This window comes from Aotus nancymaae, unplaced genomic scaffold (genome assembly GCF_030222135.1).
Source record: "Aotus nancymaae isolate 86718 unplaced genomic scaffold, 86718_ANA_hifiasm-v0.15.2.pri h1tg000058l, whole genome shotgun sequence".
NCBI lineage: Eukaryota > Metazoa > Chordata > Mammalia > Primates > Aotidae > Aotus > Aotus nancymaae.
Window position 1 is genome coordinate 39,819,767 of NW_026988472.1, and position 19,480 is coordinate 39,839,246.

At 42.7% G+C, this 19,480-nt stretch overlaps 1 protein-coding gene across 1 annotated transcript in view; it reads left to right on the forward strand.

Moving 5' to 3' along the window:
* ADGRG2 (adhesion G protein-coupled receptor G2) overlaps window positions 1–19,480 on the forward strand; it is a 130,164-nt gene that overhangs the window by 88,344 nt on the left and 22,340 nt on the right. The window contains exons 8-15 of the mRNA XM_064364479.1: window positions 378–431; window positions 3,211–3,266; window positions 4,468–4,523; window positions 7,812–7,851; window positions 8,303–8,340; window positions 10,624–10,718; window positions 12,912–12,978; window positions 16,565–16,953. Of these exons, the coding sequence (XP_064220549.1) occupies window positions 378–431; window positions 3,211–3,266; window positions 4,468–4,523; window positions 7,812–7,851; window positions 8,303–8,340; window positions 10,624–10,718; window positions 12,912–12,978; window positions 16,565–16,953 (795 nt within the window). The remainder of the gene's footprint in view (window positions 1–377; window positions 432–3,210; window positions 3,267–4,467; window positions 4,524–7,811; window positions 7,852–8,302; window positions 8,341–10,623; window positions 10,719–12,911; window positions 12,979–16,564; window positions 16,954–19,480) is intronic.

A 19,480-nucleotide genomic window follows, 5' to 3' on the forward strand; every position in this document is an offset into this window, starting at 1 on the left:
TCCCTTACCTAGGAAAAGAAGGAGGACCTGTGATTAAGGGCTATTCCATGTAAAGTCTCTGCTTGTTTTGTGTTCATGGTACTGTTTATATTGAATAGGAGAGGGATTAATTGGGAAGGGGATGAAAATTTTAGGGAGGAATTGGGGGTCAGATATTGACATACTAAAGATTAGTAAAGAATTAAGTTCCATAGCTGATCAACAAACGAAAACTCTCTCATTTCTTTAGTCTTTATGGAATTCATCCAGCCAATTACATCTAGCTTACAATATTTCTGCTCCACATTTGCTGCCTACATTTTTAATTCTCTTGACAATGTAGCACATAAACGCAGGCTTTGACATGCTTAACCGTCTGGGTTGTGTTTTCTTTACAGGCGTCAAACCCCAGCGAAATATCTGCAATTTGTCATCTATTTGCAATGACTCAGGTTAGTTTTTGTGTACATTACGCATTACCAGATAAATTTCCTCCATAGAGAAAAATGGTTTGCTTTTTTTTCTTTTGAGAATGTGGTATGTGCCTCTTGGATCCGCCTCTTTTCATGCTACCTGGCTACTAGGAGTCCCTAATAAAAACAGAAGCAAATTTTAGATCTGGCTGAAATTATCTTCCCGTTGCCTAGTGAGAGGATGGATTCACTTCCTTAATATGAGACATACAGCTCTACAATAAATATTTTTCATTATAGCTTTAAATCCGTAACTAATGCCCTTAGAGTTAATTCATGAACATAATTAATAATGACATTAATAATTATTGAAAGTCACTTCTTATATAGAAATCTGTCAAGCTTTTCCATAGGGCCTTAAGTATTAGAGCTTAGACACAGGATATTGTCTTGCTAAGAATAAAGCAGATAAGTCTGTTGAATGTTGACAACTCACGTACACCTAGTTTAAATGGATGCTAATTCTAGCAGTGTCCATAGTGTATTTTGCCATCTTTAACTACAGCCATTTGCTATTTTTAAAAGTTGAGATGGAAATCTCTTCAGAACATGCTATTTTTGAAATGGGAATATTTTCCCTTCTGTCGTGGGCCAGAAGGAATGAAACATCCACTTTTCTCACCTTGGTTTGGCTCCCTGGGCTCCCTTCCTTGTTAAAACCAATGAAAGCAAATGTGAAAAACAGAAAAATATGCTGTGGCAGATCAGAACTGGCCAGGAGATCATGAGAAGGCGAGAAGAGGAAGTTAACTCGGTATTTTATGATATGAAAGTCTTATTGTGATTATAGTAATAAGCAGTCATGACAGGAATGTTTTCTTTATTCCATTCCTTTTAACAGTTTAATCATTTGTTTGAAAAACATAGGTAACAATTTCAAGTAAAATAAGTTAAGGTTGGATAATTTAGAAAACAAGAAAACATCCCATTGAAAGAATGTTTTACACTTTCTATTGTGTGAATGCAAGATTTGCTCATCTGAGCTTTCTGCTAATACTACGGTCCAGGTTGAATATAGGAGGAAAATATTAGTTGGTTTTGATTAAAGAAAGAAAAGTGTTGGATACATTTCATTTATGTATATTGTATAACTCTCTCTTCCGTTTTCCTCCTCCATTTCTCCTTCCTCCTGACTCTTCTGTTCACCGAATTCCCCGTAATGTCATTATTTTCATGCTTCATTTATGTTTTGGGCTGATGACTAATGTCTAGTTCAGTGTTGTGTCTACACGATGTTTGATAACTATTTGAAAATTGAACATGTAGTTAAAAAACAAACAAACAAACAACTGGTCATCTTGAAGAACAGATGCCAGAAAGCTGGTTGCAGTCATGTTTTCCCCAGTGAAGGGACCGAATTGACCATTTGTCTGAGTGTCGGTGAAAACAGCCTCATCAGGGAACCAGCTCTTTTGGCACCAGAAGCCCCATGGTACCCTGCCAGAAACTGGAGGCCTTCACTTCCAGGTTCCAGTCTGGGTTCACTAAGAAAAATGGAGGCTGGTGAAGAAAGTGGGAGCTGACTAAGAGTTAGGCTGATGGTCAGAAGGTGGTGGCTCCCTGGTTGCTCTGGCCCCACTGTGCTCCCAGCACATTCATGAAACTCAGCATTCACTCAGTAAGAATAAGAGGCAGAGATGTTGTGGATGTTAGCATGCATGTACACACACACACACAATTTAAATAATCATTTAAAAGTTAAGATTTTAAAAAATGTGTAAGTAATTCTATGCAGATATCATTTTTTAAAATAATTACATGCTGTATGAATTGAAATTTCAGTGTCGATATGCAGAAGGTGAGGTTCTCAGTAGAAAAGTTGCTGAAATAGATCACGTCAGATACTGGTCTCTTGGCTTCCTTGGCCATTTTTAAGCAGGAATCAGTTGCTGTACTTTGGGGTGCAATAAAAGATGATGAGAGGAGGAGGCCTTCTAGCTTACAGGTTGGCACTACTTGCCATAGTCCAAATATGGCCTGTTTTTGTAAATAAAGTTTTATTGGAACACAGCCTATGCCTGTTTGCTTATGTATTTTCTATGGCTGCTTTCATTCTACAATGGCAGAGTTGGGTAGTGACAACAAAGACCATACAACCCGTAAACCCTCAAATATTTACTACCTGCTCAATCACCAAAAACATTGGCTGAGCCCTGGCTCTAGTTTATGTGACATCCTTGCCCCATTGCTCACAAGGCCAGTTTGGGGTTCCTATAGATCAAGCTTGTTCAACCCACGGCCCAGGGGCCACATGCGGCCCAGGACCGCTTTGTATGTGGCCCAACACAAATTTGTAAACTTTCATAAAACATTATGAGATTGATGCAGGGCCCTTTTTTTTAAGCTCATCAGCTATCATTAGTGTGTTTTACATGTGGCCCAAGACAATTCTTCTTTCAATGTGGCCCAGGGAAGCCAAAAGATTGGACAACCCTGCATATAGATTGTGAAGTGCAGACCACATCCTTCTGTTTAGGAGTCTCTATTTTATTTGTTTCCAGATAGAGTGAAAGCCCCTAGGAATAAAATTTCTTAACAAGAGGGCAAGTTTTCTCTTTCTGAATTACCACATAAAATTTGCAGTTCATAGTTTCTGAAAATTATATTGATAATAGTTGAGTAACTTACTGACAGAGTAAATGTGAATAAAAACAATTCAGTGAAACCTTATAATTTGATCATCTTTTTGTATGTGGTATTAATCCTCAAGCTACAAAGATACAAGTCTCACATTTCTTTTTGAAAATCTATTTTTTAGCATTTTTTAGAGGTGAGATCATGTTTCAATATGATGAAGAAAGCACCATTCCCCAGGTAAGTTTTAAAGATTTTTCTTACTGCAATCTTAAAAGGCAAATTCATGTGTATTTAAAGATTTGTTCGAGGTTCAGATTATTTATGATATTTGGCATATTTATTGTTATGACCAAATTTAAATAAAATGTGTCGAGTCCCTAACTTTGTAGCGAGGGCTTGAATTCATAATAATCGTGGTATTTTGTTAATGATTTTAGTTTTCAGTAGGCTTGCTGCTGAATAAGAATGTTAAGATGATGCAGTTCTACTGCCAGTTAAAATTTTAAATTATATTAGAAACTCTTAGCAACAAGAAATGTATATATTGAATCTAAGAATAATATTCTGAATGTGATTCTGTTCTCTCCATGGGGGATTCTGATGCAGTGGTATCAGCCTTTTTAAAACCTAGATTGATTTAGAGGATCCCAGCCAAATGTGGTTCATTCACTCAATGACTGTTTCTGAGCACCTACTATGTGCCAGGCAATCAATGCGCTGGTTGCTAGAAATACAGCGATGGCCGCTATCAAGTTTTCCTTTTTACTCTGAGGTCTGTTACTTAGATCCAGGACCTTTCATGACAAGAATGTTAATAGTGTTCTTTGCGGGGAACTCTTGAAATGAAGAAAGACAGAAATTAGCACATCAGAGTTGCTGACTTAGAATATTTTTTAAAGGAAACATAAAACAAAAATAGCGGCCGGGGTTGGTGGCTCACGCCTGTAATCCCAGCACATTGGGAGGCTGAGGCAGGCGGATCATGAGGTCAGGAGATTGAGACCATCCTGGCTAACACGGTGAAACCCTGTCTCTACTAAAAATACAAAAAATTAGCCGGACGTGGTGGCACACGCCCGTAATCCCAGCTACTTGGGAGGCTGAGGCAGGAGAATCGCTTGAACCCCGGAGGTGGAGGTTGCGGTGAGCCGAGATCGCGCACTCCAGCCTGGGTAACAGAGCGAGACTCCATCTCAAAGAAAAACAGCTCAGCCAATGTGGATTAACCTTTGAGAACCACTTTTTGCCCTCCCTTTTCTATAAAACTGCAACTTGATCATTGGCTAGACAATGTTCCTTGCAGTTAGGATTCAGTCTTTGGGGCATAGTTATTTGGGTGGCCAACAAAACTGAAGAACGACTTATCGTTAGAGAGTTCAGACAAACAAACAACAAAACAATGTTCGTCATATTCTTAATGATTTTGTGCTTCTAACAGAATCAAGATAAAACGAATGACACCTTAACTAGAGTCCTGTCTCTAAGTGAATCAAAGTGAGTAATCTGCCGTTTAACACATCAGACGTCAGCTATGGAAGGGTACTTGTTGAGCCATGTTTGCTATTGAAAACTAAGAATGGGAAAGAGACCGGCCTAAAGGTTATAGAGACAACTGGTTCTTGACTTTGTTGCAAACTAACCATAATCCCATCAACTTTATCCCTATGAGGCTCTTTGATGCTCTGAAGTTACATAACAGCTTCATTTGAATTAGCATATGAATTTTAATATGATTTGTTATCCAGCATGGTTAAAAGAGGAGTCCAAGGTGTGACTCCAAATATATGATGTGTTCGTGCTTTCATGAAGCATCAGTGATTCGTAAGTCAGAGAGAAGTCTTTGTTAAGTAGACCTGGGCTTACAAGGACAAGCACAGACAATGAGGAATGCATTACAAATAGATGCCTCCTTGGCCAGGGGCGGTGGCTCATGCCTGTAATCCCAGTACTTTGGGAGGCTGAGACAGGCGGATCACCTGAGGTCAGGAGTTTAAGACCAGCCTGGCGAACATGGTGAAACCCTATCTCTACTAAAAATACAAAAATTAGCCAGGTGTGGTGGCGGGTGCCTGTAATCCCAGATACTTGGGAGGCTGAGGCAGGAAAAATGCTTGAACCCAGGAGGCGGAGGTTGCAGTGAGCTGAGATTGTGCCACTGCACTCCAGCCTGGGCAACAAGTGCAAAACTCTGTCTCAAAAAAAAACAAATAGATGCCTCCAGTTAAACAGTAAGTCAAAATGTCAGCCACCAGGATGGCCTAGGCCAGCAGATGGTCTTACTCTGTCTGTCACCGAAAGGGGCAACTTCATATTTCTGCCCTTATAGCAGCCAGCGAAGCAGCATCAGAGATGAAATTCATCTACTCTCAGCATTACCACTACCTCACAAATGAGATTGCTATAAACTTTTGAAGCAAATCTGCTCTGGTGTCTGTGATGACACTGAAAAGAAAAACCTTTCCTTTAAAAACAAAACAAATTTCTCTTCTTATGGGTCATCTTTCAAATTAGCATTTTGACCTGGCTGTATCTGATGATTCAGCAATGCCTAGGCAGAGAGAAGCATTTGGCAGAGAGCAAACATCCCTAGGGCCTGCTGAGTTTGTAGTGGTCAAGAAGTTCAACTGCTGAGAACTGGGAGTACGGCGGCGTGTTACTCATGTCCTTTATGCCTATTCTTTGACCTCCTAATGAAATCTAGCTTTTCTAACTATTCAGATATAGATGTGAAACGAAAAGCAGAAGAGATCAATGCCGTGGAAGGATCTGGAACTTTAGATGGGCAATAAAAGAAGAAACTTTTTTTTTTTGAGATGGAGTCTCGCTCTGTCGCCCAGGCTGGAGTGCAATGGTGCGATCTTGGCTCACTGCAACCTACACCCTCCTGGGTTCAAGCAATTCTCAACCCTCAGCCTCCCAAGTAGCTGGGATTACAGGCGTGTGCCACTACACCTGGCTAATTTTTGTATTTTTAGTAGAGACGGGGTTTTGTCATGTTGGCCAGGGTGGTCTTGAACTCCTGACCTCAAGTGATTTGCCCACCTCGTCCTCCCAAAGTGCTAGAATTACAGGCATGCCACTGTGCCTGGCCGAAACTTTCTTTTTTTTAACTCACAAATTTACAATTAGAATTTAGAATTTAGAATTACAGGCATGCCACTGTGCCTGGCCGAAACTTTCTTTTTTTTAACTCACAAATTTACAATTAGAACACAACTTGGCATACTTGTAATTACGCTTAATTACTAGACTAGAAATAGAGCTGAGTTCATTTAAGGTCACCAGGCATTTGTTGAACACCTACTTTGTGCTGGGCCTTGGGGATCCATAGGGATAAACCTAACTCTCTGAGATGGAAAACCAAGTCAAGAGCAGTGGTTCTCATCCCTGGCTGCATGCATATTAAAATCACCTGGGGAGTTTTCAGAAATCCCAGTGCCCAGGCACGCTCTATAACAAATCAGGATTTGGGGGCTAAGACCCCAGACATCGGCATGTTTCCAACATGAAGCTAATTGTGAGAACCAGGCCTCTAGAATCTGGTGAGGAAGACAAAGATGAAACAAATAACAATACAGTGCGACCCCTGCACTGAAGGTGGCTTGTATAGGGTACCAAAGGATGAATGTTCTAAGACTCTGAATACAGAGCAGGAGGAGCAATTAAACCAGTCTGACCGCAGGGGAGGGACAGGGGAACCCCCAGAAAGAAGGTGACTTGTAGGCTGAGCATGGTGGCTCATGCCTGTAATCCCAGCACTGTGGGAGACTGAGGCAGGCAGATCACTTGAGCCCAGAAGTTTGAGACCAGCCTGGGCAAGATGGCGAGACCTGGTCTCTACAGAAAATTAGCCGGGCATGGTAGCATGTGCCTATAGTTCCAGCTACTCAGGAGGCTGAGGCAGGAGGATCACCTGAGCCCAGGAGGTGGTCTCTGAGCACAGTTATGGAGGAATGGCACCTGCTAGCTTGAGGAGTTAGCAGCTACTGCCATGACCCTTCCTTCCTTCCAGACCTTGCCTGGTGCCACCATTCCTTGGATCAGAGTTTCTCAACCTTGACACTCTTGACTTTTGGGGCTGGATCATCCTTTGTTGTGGGGGTATCCTGTGCATTGTAAGGTGTCTAACAGCATCCCTGGCCTCTCTCTACCAAATGCCAGTAGCACTCTCCTCAGGGATAACCAAAAGTGTCTCCAGACATTGCCAAATAACCCCTGGAGGGCGGAGTCACCCCTGTTTGAGAACTACCGCCTTAGAGTGAATTCTCTAACTAGATTCCTTTCATCCCAGCTTATGGGAAGCTCTGCCACTTTGAAGAAATGAAAATGTTGCTGGAGTGGGATTGGGGGAGGGGAATAAGGGAAATTCCTAAGGGGGTGTTGTGAGATGGGGTGAGGAAGAAATCAGAGGCAAGGGTCCCCATGGTGAGTGGCCTGCTCCTCTCAGAAATTTTTGCCTGGAGCCAGCTCTGCCCCTGGCCCTCTGCCAGAAGAAGCTGCCTGAAGTTGCAGTAGCCTCATGAATAACGAAATTGTCCAACCATAATTTGTATCTCGCTTTTGGTTAGAACCGATATAGCTCCTGTCTGGTTGGTTTCCCTTGTCATATAAATAATTTATTTTCTTGCCGCGTAGGACTCTCTTATTATGCTCTGTTTCTTCAAAGTGAACCCCGTAAGCAATGTATATCATGTGCTTGATTTAATTGCTAAAATCTAACATGTTTTGAATTTAATATCACTAATTGTCTCTTTGATGTCAATTTCTCTCATTTTATTACAGACGCTCAGAGCTCAACAAAACCCTGCAAACCCTAAGTGAGGTAATCATAGTACACCCTGTAACTTGTTTATAATTATTGTTATGATTTGGGTAAAGCATAGGGTTCTGCATTCCTGGGAGATATGTATTCGAATTCTCCCACATTTGTCATGTAAAAGAATGAATGGGCTAGTTTTTTTATTCGAAAAATCACAACTAGAAGCAATGGGTAGACATTACAAGGAGGTAGATTTTCCTTCATGTAAGACCAAGAGTTTCTTAAAATATAAACGCCAGGAAAATGAGCTTCCTTGTGTAATAGTGACCTCATGGAGTTGGTATGTCCTGAAGAGCGTTGATGATAGGCTGGGAATCTGGTAGGAACGTGAAATGGACAATCCCTAACGGCTCTCATGATGCTAACATTCTGTCATTAGCCTTGGGTCTTTTCTGTTATTTCCAGCTGTTCAAAGTAACATATATGTGTTTATGTGTTTTTTGTTTTGTTTCAGACTTATTTTATAATGTGTGCTACAGCAGACGCCCAAAGGTCAGTCATTTCTAATACCTTCATAAATATCATTCTCTCTCCATTTATGAGAAATAAAGTATTAAGGAGTCTTAGTTAAATTGCAAATGCAAAGGGGGTCCTCTAAAATAAATACATATTAAATCCAAAAATATTTGGATTTAAATATTTTTATTTTTCCAAACACTGATCACTCTGTCATATCTATCTTCTTGCTTCTTTATGAAGCACAGAGAAGTGTGTAGTATCAGGCCATTTACCTGTGGTTCCACAAGGCTAAGGGTCATCAGTGTCCTTAGCCCCAAGGGCCACTGATATAAGCAAGAAATGGCTTCCAGTGGTCCAGGCAGGATGAAGGCCAAACCAAAAAGAAGGAACGTAACATGGAGCTTGGGAAAAGAAGGAGAGAGGGGGAAGGAAAAGATTGGAAAGAAAGAAAAAAGAACATGGCTGAGTGTGGTGCCTCACGCCTGTAATCCCAGCACTTTGGGAGGCCAAGGTGGTTGGATCACTTGAGGTCAGGTGTTCAAGACCAGCCTGGCCAACAAAGCGGAAGCCCATCTCCACTAAAAATACAAAAATTAGCCGGGCGTAGGGGTGGGCGCCTTTAATCTCAGCTACTTGGGAGGCTGAGGCACAAGAATCGCTCAGCCTGGGAGGCAGAGGTTGCAGTGAGCCGAGATTGCACCACTGCACTACAGCCTGGGCAAAAGAGTGAGACTATCTCAAATAAATGAATGAATGAAAGAAAAGAAAAGGGGAAGGAAAGGAAAAGAAAAAAAAAGAAAGAGAGAAAGAAAAGAAAAGAACAAATTAAGTAGCACATACAGGCAGGAGTGAATCAGAGGTTGTCCAACAATTATTTGGGGTTGCACAGATTATCATTTTAAATTGTGTCCATTGGCTGTCCTGGCCGTGTAAACCAATGGCTTATAGGGCAATACTCTCACTACCTGGACCCCAAGCCTTCTGTGACAGTCAAAGTCCTAGAAATTGAGAGTTTCTACTCATCAGACTATTCATTGGTACAGATAAGGGCAAGTCTTCTGTGAAATTGTAATCCCTATCCACTATACATACTTAGTTCATTTCAGTGACCTCTTTTCGTTATTGCAACATTAATTTTCTTTCACCTAAACCAAGGCTAAGGTAGAAAGAGAGAATGTCTTCAATTCTTAGCTACCTGATAATCTAGATAGAATTTCCAGAAAGATTTTTTTTTTTTGAGATGGAGTCTCACTCTGTTGCCCAGGCTGGAGTGTAATGGCACAATCTCGGCTCACTGCAACCACCGCCTCCCAGGTTAAAGCAACTCTCCCTGCCTTAGCCTCCTGAGTAGCTAGGATTACAGGCATGCACCACCACACACAGCTAATTTTTATATTTTTAGTAGAGACAGGTTTTCAGCATGTTGGCCAGGCTGGTCTCAAACTCCTGGACTCAAGTGATCCGCCTGCCTCGGCCTCCCAAAGTGCTGGAATTACAGGTGTGAGCCAATGCACCCGGCCACAGAAAGATTTTGGATTTGAAAGGTCTTGATGTGGGCTGGGTGCAATGGCTCACGCTTGTAATCCCAGCACTTTGGGAGGCCAAGGTGGGTGGATCACCTGAGGTCAGGAGTTTGAGACTAGCCTGGCCAACATGGCAAAACCCTATCTCTACTAAAAATACAAAAATTAGTGGGGTGTGGTGGTACACACCTGTAATCCCAGATACTAGGGAGGCTAAGGGAGGAGAATCATTTGAACCCGGGAGGCAGGGAGGTTGCAGTGAGCCAAGATCACACCACTGCACTCCAGCCTGGGTGACAGAGCGAGACTCCATCTAAAAAGAAAAAGAGAGAGAGAGAGAAAAAAAAGATCTTGATGTTCATCTAGGCTGGTATGTGAAAGGGCTCCCATGATGGAAGCTCAAATGTTTATAGACACCAGGCAAGTGGCCAGCTAGTGTTTGTGGGGTGAGATTAAAGGTGTCAAGGTGCTTGCTTGTCTCTGCAACCAAGTTTCACCCCTGCCTGTTCATTGTGTAGGCAGGCAAAATGATCCAGCACCTGTGTGTGGTCAGAGAGTCTCTGGTTTGCAACCTCTGTGAATGTCAACCTCCATAAATGTCTCTTAATATAAAGTCTTTTTGGGTAAAATTCAAACCATGGTAAATGGGTATTTACAAGCTTACTGGGGTGACATCACAAGTGAACAGTATCAGTGTCCCCTTTCTTCACTCTAAGTTTGCAAGAGCAATTACAGATATGTAGGTAGGTTTCCTACTTAGTAACATTCTGGTTATGTAAATTTCTCTTTACAGCACATTAAATTGCACATTCACAATAAAACTGAATAATACAATGAATGCATGTGCTGTAATAGCTGCTTTGGAAAGAGTAAAGATTCGACCAATGGGTAAGTTGTCTATTATTGTTATTATTGCTGCATTTCTCTTCATGTGGCTTTTGATGTGTTATTTTTCTTTTTTCTTTTTTTTTTTTTTTTGAGACGGAGTTTCGCTCTTGTTACCCAGGCTGGAGTGCAATGGCGTGATCTCGGCTCACCGCAACCTCCGCCTCCTGGGTTCAGGCAATTCTCCTGCCTCAGCCTCCTGAGTAGCTGGGATTACAGGCACGCGCCACCGTGCCCAGCTAATTTTTTTTGTATTTTTAGTAGAAACGGGGTTTCACCATATTGACCAGGATGGTCTCGATCTCCTGACCTCGTGATCCACCCGCCTCGGCCTCCCAAAGTGCTGGGATTACAGGCGTGAGCCACCGCACCCGGCCCTTGATGTGTTATTTTTCTAATTGAAAATATAATAAATTTATATACATTACAGCTTTCTGTTTTGACTCCTTTGTCCTTGGGCAATTTCTCTCTCTCTCTCTCTCTCTCTCTCTCTCTCTCTCGACAGTGTCTCAGTCTGTTTCCAGGCTGGAGTGCAGTGGTGCACTCATGGCTCACTGCAACCTCGACTTCCCAGACTCCGGTGATCCTCTCACCTTAGCCCCCCGAGTAGCTGGGACTACAGGCATGCACCACCACACCCAGCTAATTTTAACATTTTTAGTAGAGATGAAGTCTCATATTGCCCAGGTTGGTCTCAAACTCCTGGGCTCAAGTAATCCTCCTGTCTCTGCCTACCAGAGTGCTAGGATTACAGGCGTGAGCCACCACACCTGTCCATTGGGCAATTTTTAAAGAGCCCTAGAAGGTTATTTTTCCTGCTTGCTAATACAGTTATTTTATTTTATTGTAATTTACGTTAAGTTCTGGAATACATGTGCAGAATGTACAGGTTTGCAACATTAATTTTTTTTCACCTAAACCAAGGCTAAAGTAGAAAGAAACAGAATGTCTTCAAGTCTTAGCTATCTGATAATCTAGACAGAATTTCCAGAAAGATTTATTTATTCATTTATTTTGAGACCTAGTCTCACTCTGTTGCCTAGGCTGGAGTGCAGTGGCGCAATCTCGGCTCACTGAAACCTCCGCCTCCCGGGTTCAAGCAATTTTCCTGCCTCAGCCTCCCAAGTAGCTGGGACTACAGGCACATGCCACCACACCATGCCCAGCTAATTTTTTGTATTTTTAGTAGAGACGGGGTTTCACCATGTTGGCCAGGATGGTTTTGATCTCTTGACCTTGTGATCTGCCTGCTTCAGCCTCCCAAAGTGCCAAGATTACAGGCATGAGCCACCATGCCTGGCCCAAGACTGCCTTTTGTGCCATGGTGGTTTACTGCACCTGTTAACCCATCATCTAGGTTTTAAGCCCACACACATTAGGTATTTGTCCTAACCTTCTCCCTCCCCACTAATAAAGTTTTAATATGTCTTATTTGATAACATGATAAAATAAACCCTATGAAGAAGGAGAATTCTTTTTGGAGTGTTCAGTGGGTTGCTACTGGGATGTGTCCACTTTTTAATTGACAAGCAAAAATTGTACATATTTGTGGTGTACACCGTGAGGTTTTGATACACAGCATGGAATGGCTATAGCAACTGTTTAACACTGCATTAGCTCACATACCTGTCATTTTTTGTGGTGAGAACGTTTAAGGTCTACTCTCAGCACTTTCCGAGCATACAGTATGTTATTATTAACTGCAGTCACCATGCTGTACGGTAGATCTGTTTTATGCCTCCTGCCTAACTGCAATTTTGTGTCTTTTGTCCAGCATTTCCCCATTCCTTCCGCCTTGGACCCTCTCCCAGTAAACCCCATTTCACTCTGTTTCTGAGTTTGACTTTTTAGATTCCACATCTGAGTGAGCTCATGCAGTATTTGTCTTTCCATGCCGGCTTATTTCACTTAACATCACGTCCTGCAAGATATGTTTACTTGTGGATTCTTCTTAGGAGTTCCTGAAGAGTGATTAGTGCTACATGCATATACCCCCCCCAAAAGATTAATAAATATTTTTGAGCACTTACTATGTATACAGTATATAATTGTCAATATGACGGCATCCAATGTATTTTGTCACCTGTTTAGACAGTTACTCTCTTCGATGCTGGCAGTGTAGGAACTGTGATAGTCAATGGTTCTGAGCCGCCACCTTGCTTTGCTCTTGACTGTGCGTTTTTCTTGTTCCTCTAGAACATTGCTGCTGTTCTGTCCAGACACCCTGTCCTTCCTCCCCGGAAGAGCTGGAGAAGCTGCAGTGGTATGTAACAAACATGCTGACCCTTCTCCTTCAAAAAGTAAAAAAATAAGGCTGGGCGCAGTGGCTCACGCCTGTAATCCCAGCACTTTGGGAGGCCGAGGCAGGAGAATCACAAGGTCAGGAGATCGAGACCATCCTGGCTAACACAGTGAAAACTCATCTCTACTAAAAATACCAAAAAAAATTAACCGTGCATGGTGGCATGCGTCTGTAATCCCAGCTACTTGAGAGGCTGAGGCAGGAGAATCACTTGAACCCGGGAGGTGGAGGTTGAGGTGAGCCAAGATGGTGCCACTGCACTCCAGCCTGGGTGACAGAGTGAGACTCCGTCTCAAAAAAAAAAAAAAAAATTAATCACTGTGCTACCTAAGGAGTTCTAGAATTATGGGAGTAGAGAAGGCTTTCAATTTTAGGGAAAATGCAGTTTTCTGCAGTATGAAGTTTCCCCTTGGACCGTGGCCTTAATCCAGTGGTTTGAAATCTTAGCTGCACATTAGAATCACCTGGGGAGCATTAAACATACTCTGACTCCCCAAGACTCACCAACTAAATGTTTTGTCATTTAAAAAACATGTTTGCCAGTCTGATAGGTGAGAAATGGTATCTCAGCGTTACTTTAATCAGCATTTCTCTTACTAAGGCAGAGTCTGAACTTTTTTTCATGTATTTGGGGGCTATTCTGTATCTTTTTGTGAATTACATGTTCATGTCTTTTCTGTATTTTTTCTAATTGATATTTGATCAATTATTTAAGAGTATTTTATATATTGTGCATATTAGCTCTTTATATGTACATCTATGGTATATGTTGCAAATATTTTCTCCCAGTTTTTCAGCTGTCTTTTGACTTTATCATTTTTTTGTTATGCAGATTTTGAAACAATTTTAAATAGTTAAATATTAAAAAGTTCATCTCTTCCTCAGTGATCTGAGATGTCACCTTTGTCATATACTAAATTTTGATAGACATTTGGGTCTAATTTTGGATGTTAGATGTTAGCATTGGTTGACCAAGCTGTGTGGGAGGTATACAGATCTGTCTGTATTATTTTTACAGTATTTCTGTAAGCCTAAAATTAGTTCAAATAAAAAGTTTTAAAAAATACTGATTCCCAGTCACCTGGCTGAGGATCTCTATAATCCCAGCACTTTGGAAGGCCCAGATGGGAGAACTGCTTGAGCTCCGGAGTTCAAGATCAGCCTGGGCGAGACCTCGTTTCTACTAAAAATTAAAAAAAAAAAAAAAGTTGGGCATGGTGACACATGCCTGTAGTCTGAGGTGGGAGAATCACTTGAGCCCAGGAACTCAAGGCTGCAGTGAGCTATGATCTAGCCATTGTGTTCCAGCCTGAGCAACAGAGCAATACCCTGTCTCAAAAAAAATAAAAGCCCTTCTGGCGATTCTAATGTGTCATCAAAGCTGAGAATTGATGCCTTAAAGTCATTGTTCCAATGGAGGGAAACTGGGAGATGGGTGCTCCAAAATAGCAGCAGACTCTGAAAGTCACACATGATGTGACCACAGGTATACAGGAATACACATAGAAAGAAACAGGAAGGACATGAGTGAAAATATTCACTCTGGTTCCCCATGATTGACCTGCCTGCTGGCATTGTAAGCATTTTTTTTTTTACTTTTTATTTTCTTTCTTACTTTGAAGCATTTTCTGTATTCTTCTACAATCAGATATAAATTGTATTTAGATAAAAAGGACTTTTTAAAAAATCTGTGAAGCTTCTCAGATGGGAAGAGGAGGCTAAGTGTAGCCTGTCCACCCTTTGTGGGCCAGATTTCTGGGATATACTAATATTAAAACATTGGGCCTTAAGGAATAGGTAAAAGTCTTCAGTTAAGGATTGTAGCAGCATATTCTGCAATAAAAAGTAAAGAGTACCATGCCCCACTGAGCATCACACGCCCCATTAAGCTGGAGCATTGAGCCCAATTTCGGGGGTAGAGTTTCTGGAAGCACTGGGATCAGATCAGAAGAGCATCCCTCTTTTGAGGCAGCTGCATTGCCCCCTAGTGGCTACTCATTCAGAGTGGTTAAGAAGAAACAGGATATAGAAAAGGGGGCAGGATGTGAAACTGTTGTCCAGCTAGGGCTCAATCATTAACTAGCTGTATCCGTGTTCAAGAGCAGGCGCTTCTTTACCTTCTGAATCTCAGGTCAAATGAAGAAGTGAGTTAGAGCTCTGTAAAATTAGGAAGTGGACTAGATCCATCACTCAGGATCTTGTTAAAATGCCTATTCTGATCCAGGAAGGTCTGGGTCTGAGATTCTGCATTTCTGACCAGCTCCCCAAGTGAAGCCAGTGTTGCTGGTTCATGGACCCCACTTTGAGCACCGAGGGTCTATCTATAGACTGTAGAGCAGTGCAGTGGTTCTGAATCGTGGCCACATATTGAAACCCTCTGGAGCATTTTAAAGACATAGATACAGCCGGGCATGGTGGCTCATGCCTGTAATCCCAGCACTTTGGGAGGCCAAGGTGGGAGGATCGCTTGAGCCCAGGAGTTCACGACCAGCCTGGGCAACATAGTGAGACTCCATCTCTACAAAAAGTTTTTGAAAATTAGCTGGGCATGGTTGTATACACCTGTAGTCCCAGCTACCTGGGAGGCTGAGGCAGGAGGGATCACTTGAGCCTGGGGAGTGGAGGCTGCAGTGAGTCATGATCATGCCACTGCATTCCAGCCTGGGTGATAAACAAGACCCTGTCTCTAAATGAATGAATGAATGTATTCTCCACAAAAAGGGAAAAAAAAAAATACAAACACTGATGCCTGCCTCCTACCCTCAGAGATTGGTTAGGATGCGGCCTGGGCTTCCCAGTTTTTAAAAACTCCTGGGTGGGGTGATTCTAATGTGCAGCCAAGTTTGAGAACCATTGGGCTAGAATTAGATGCCCACTCAGGGTCTTTCTAATATATTGGTTCTTAAGATTAGCTGTACATTAGAAATACCTGGGGTATTTTTAAAACATACTGATGTGTCAGAGTGGCCTTCTGGGGTGCTGGAAATGCTCTGTTTTGATCTAGGTGGTGAGTATATATAAAATTCGTGACGCTCTAAATGTAAGGTTAGGACACTTTATGCAGGCTACACCGCAGTAAAGAAGCACATTAAAATGACGTGCATCCAAATGGGCACCTGCGCCCACCGCCAGAGGTTCCAGGTCAGCTGCTTTGGAGCGGGAGCCCAGGCATTGGTGCTAAGGTGCTCAGGGGATTCGGAGGTGCTGCTGGCCTTGTCCGTCACTGCTGCCGATTCCCTATGTGCCTCACAGTGGAGGGAGGGCAACCTCTTCACAGTTGAGCCCAGTGAACGGGAGCTGTGTTGGGGATCTGCCTTCTGCAGACCCCCAGATAAGCCGAAGAAAATTTCATGTACACTTGCAAAGCACCTTTATCCCAACCTGGCCAGGTGGGTTGCTACAGTGTACAGTTAAGGCTGGAAGTGTCATGTCCCTGATGTAACTACAGGTCAACTTGACAGTGTCAGATAATTGCCAGAGAGGAAAGATCCACCCCCTCTGGAGCTCATTTGTGTCTCATATCTATTTCTCTGGTTTGTTCCTTTAGTGACCTGCAGGATCCCATTGTCTGTCTTGCGGACAGTCCACGTGGCCTACCGTTTTCTTCTAGCCAATCTATCCCAGTGGTGTCCCGGGTCACTATGTTTTCCCAGGTCCCCAATGCCGCCTCTTTTGCTAAGCCCCCAGATTATTCACCTGTGACCCACAATGTTCCCTCTCCAATAGGGGAGATGCACCCCCCTTCACCCCAGCCTTCAGCTCTCATAGCTTCCAGCCCTGCCATTGACATGCCCCCACAGTCTGGAACGATCTCTTCCCCTATGCCCCAAACCCATGTCTCCGGCACCCCACCTCCTGTGAAAGCGTCACTTTCCTCTCCCACCGTGTCCGCCTCTGTGAATGTCATCACCACCAGCGCGCATCCTGTCCAGACAGGTAAGTGTAAGATGCCACTTGAACAGCGGCCAATCTGCCAATCAAGACATCTGTGATAAGACCATGTTGAGCCTTTGTTTGTATGATGTTCGCTTGATTTCTAGAGCTTTCCTTTAGACCTTCTAACATTCTAATGACTTGCATGGTTGCATAATAGACATTGTGTTGAGGTGGCCTATCTAACTGAATCATTCCTTTCTTCTGAAACCATAAAGTTTTTTCTACTTTTTAGCTCCCAGGTATCTCATGCAGTTGTTACTTTGCTTCTCGGCTGTGGCTGAGTTCGATTGTTTTGACCCAGATGATGGAGAAGTAGCTCTAAGGGGCAAGCACAGCTCTCATTTGATGGAGATGGAGATTTTCTAGGTTTCTTTCTCCTACAAAAGGTGGCTGGGACACTGTTTTCAATGCCCTGAAGAGTAAACTTTTGATCTATTAAACATAGCAGTTCAGTTTAGACAGAAGACAACAGAAAACATTGGGAGGTCTGAAAATCAGTCCGTTACCGAGTGACAGGGGTGGGAGTGAGCCAAGGTAGCGGTAGGAGGGGAGGAACCTTGTGAAGACCCAGGCTCGGGTCTGCACGGACCTCACAGACAGCGTGATCTGGAACAAGCTCCTTCCCCCGCCTGTTCTATGTGAGGATTGAAATCATCACACTAACTGCACGAGGCTGAGAATAAAGGTGTACATGAGAACGCCATGGAAACCACCAAGGGCTCCCGGGTCCGAAGTAGGCTTAGTGGTACAGAGATAAAGGCAAGAGGGAGGGAAGCAGGGAGAAATCTGGATTCCCTGGAGCTTCAGCTCTGTGAGGAAGAGGCAGGTCTTCCTCTAGAATGTGGAGGGTGGGGGAGGCAAAGCCAAGGTTTTGGTGGCATCACATTGGTTGTGGTACCCACCTCCTCCACCCTGGTGCCAGCATCACCAGGAGATAAGGAGTTCTGCCACATGACTTCACAGTTTTTCAAATGTGCACTGCTCTCTCTTCAATAAACTTTTTAAAATTGTTTCTTTTTTCTTTTCTTCTCTTTCTTTTTTTTTGGTAGATTTGGGGTCTTGCTATGTTACCTAGGCTAGTGTAAACTGCTGGGCTCTAGCGATCCTCCTACCTCGGCCTCCCAAAGTGTTGGGATTATAGGTGTGAACCACTCTGCCCAGCCAACAGTTTTTTATAAATATAAATATTTTTGGCCAAATTAGAAAATCACTGGGGCTGTAGTCAAAGGAAGATCCAATGGCTGATGAAGAATAAAGTAAAACTGAAGTTTGTTAGCCTGGGCCTAAGATGGCCACCTTCCCAAAGCTCATTCCCAGCGACCCTTAGACTCAGCCTAATAGGCTGCACAGAACACTATCGAGGTGGCCTCTGGTGTCCATGCTGTTCCGTGGTGACAAGAAGCAAAGTGACAATACATAAAAGATACAGGTTGAGGTGTTACCCAGGAGCTAAAAATTAGAATAAACTTAATGGTTCCATAAGAAAGGAATGATTAAATAAGATACGCTACTGCAACACAATGCCTGCTATGCGACCATGTAAGTCGTTAGAACAGAAACAGAAATATACAGAAACTTGTGGGCCTTTTTCAAGTCTTGATATGAGGTGCAAATAGCCCAACAACAAATAGTTTGCACACCATGTTTGAAACAGAGTAAATACACATGCCTAAAGATTCAACGGGAATAGGCAAAATAAGAAATAAGGTGTTAAGTAGTGAAATTGAGAGCTGCCTGCTGTTAAAGACGGATTTGTATCGTTTCCCAATTAAAAACACTATTAAAAATCAGACTTACAGGTCATAGGCCAGCTGTGGATTTCATAATATTCTGGGTTTTCTGTTTGTTTGTTTTTGAGACGGAGTCTCGCTCTGTCACCCAAGGTGGAGTGCAGTGGTGCAATTTTGGCTCACTGCAACCTCCGCCTCCTGGGTTCAAGTGATTCTCGTGCCTCAGCCTCTGGGGTAGCTGGAACAACAAGTGCATGCCACCATACCCGGCTAATTTTTTAAATATTTTTAGTAGAAACAGGGTTTCACCATATTGGCCAGGCTGGTCTTGAACTCCTGACCTCAGGTGATCCACCTGCCTCGGCCTCCCAAAGTGCTGGGATTACAGGCGTTAGCCACTGTGCCCAGCCCATGATATTCTCTTTTCCACAAAAGAGCTTCTAGCAATCCACATAAAATCCTGTACACATGATACAAATTAAATACAAATATACTTGTGCTTATATGAGTATATATTAAATATACTGATGTGCTTTATATTTTTGGTTAGATTTATTGAAGTATAATTTACATACAGTAAAATGTATCCAATTTTATGGATACATCAAATTTTTGCAGTTCTGTGCAGTTGGAAACACCCACAGTCACGTAACCACCATCATAATCAAGATAGATAAGTTTCCCACTGCTCCCAAAGTTCCCTTGTGTCCCGTTGAAGTCAAAACCTACCCCAATCACCCTCAGTCCCTGGCCGCCGCTGATCTGTTTTGTTTCCCTACAGTTTTTTGGATTTTTCT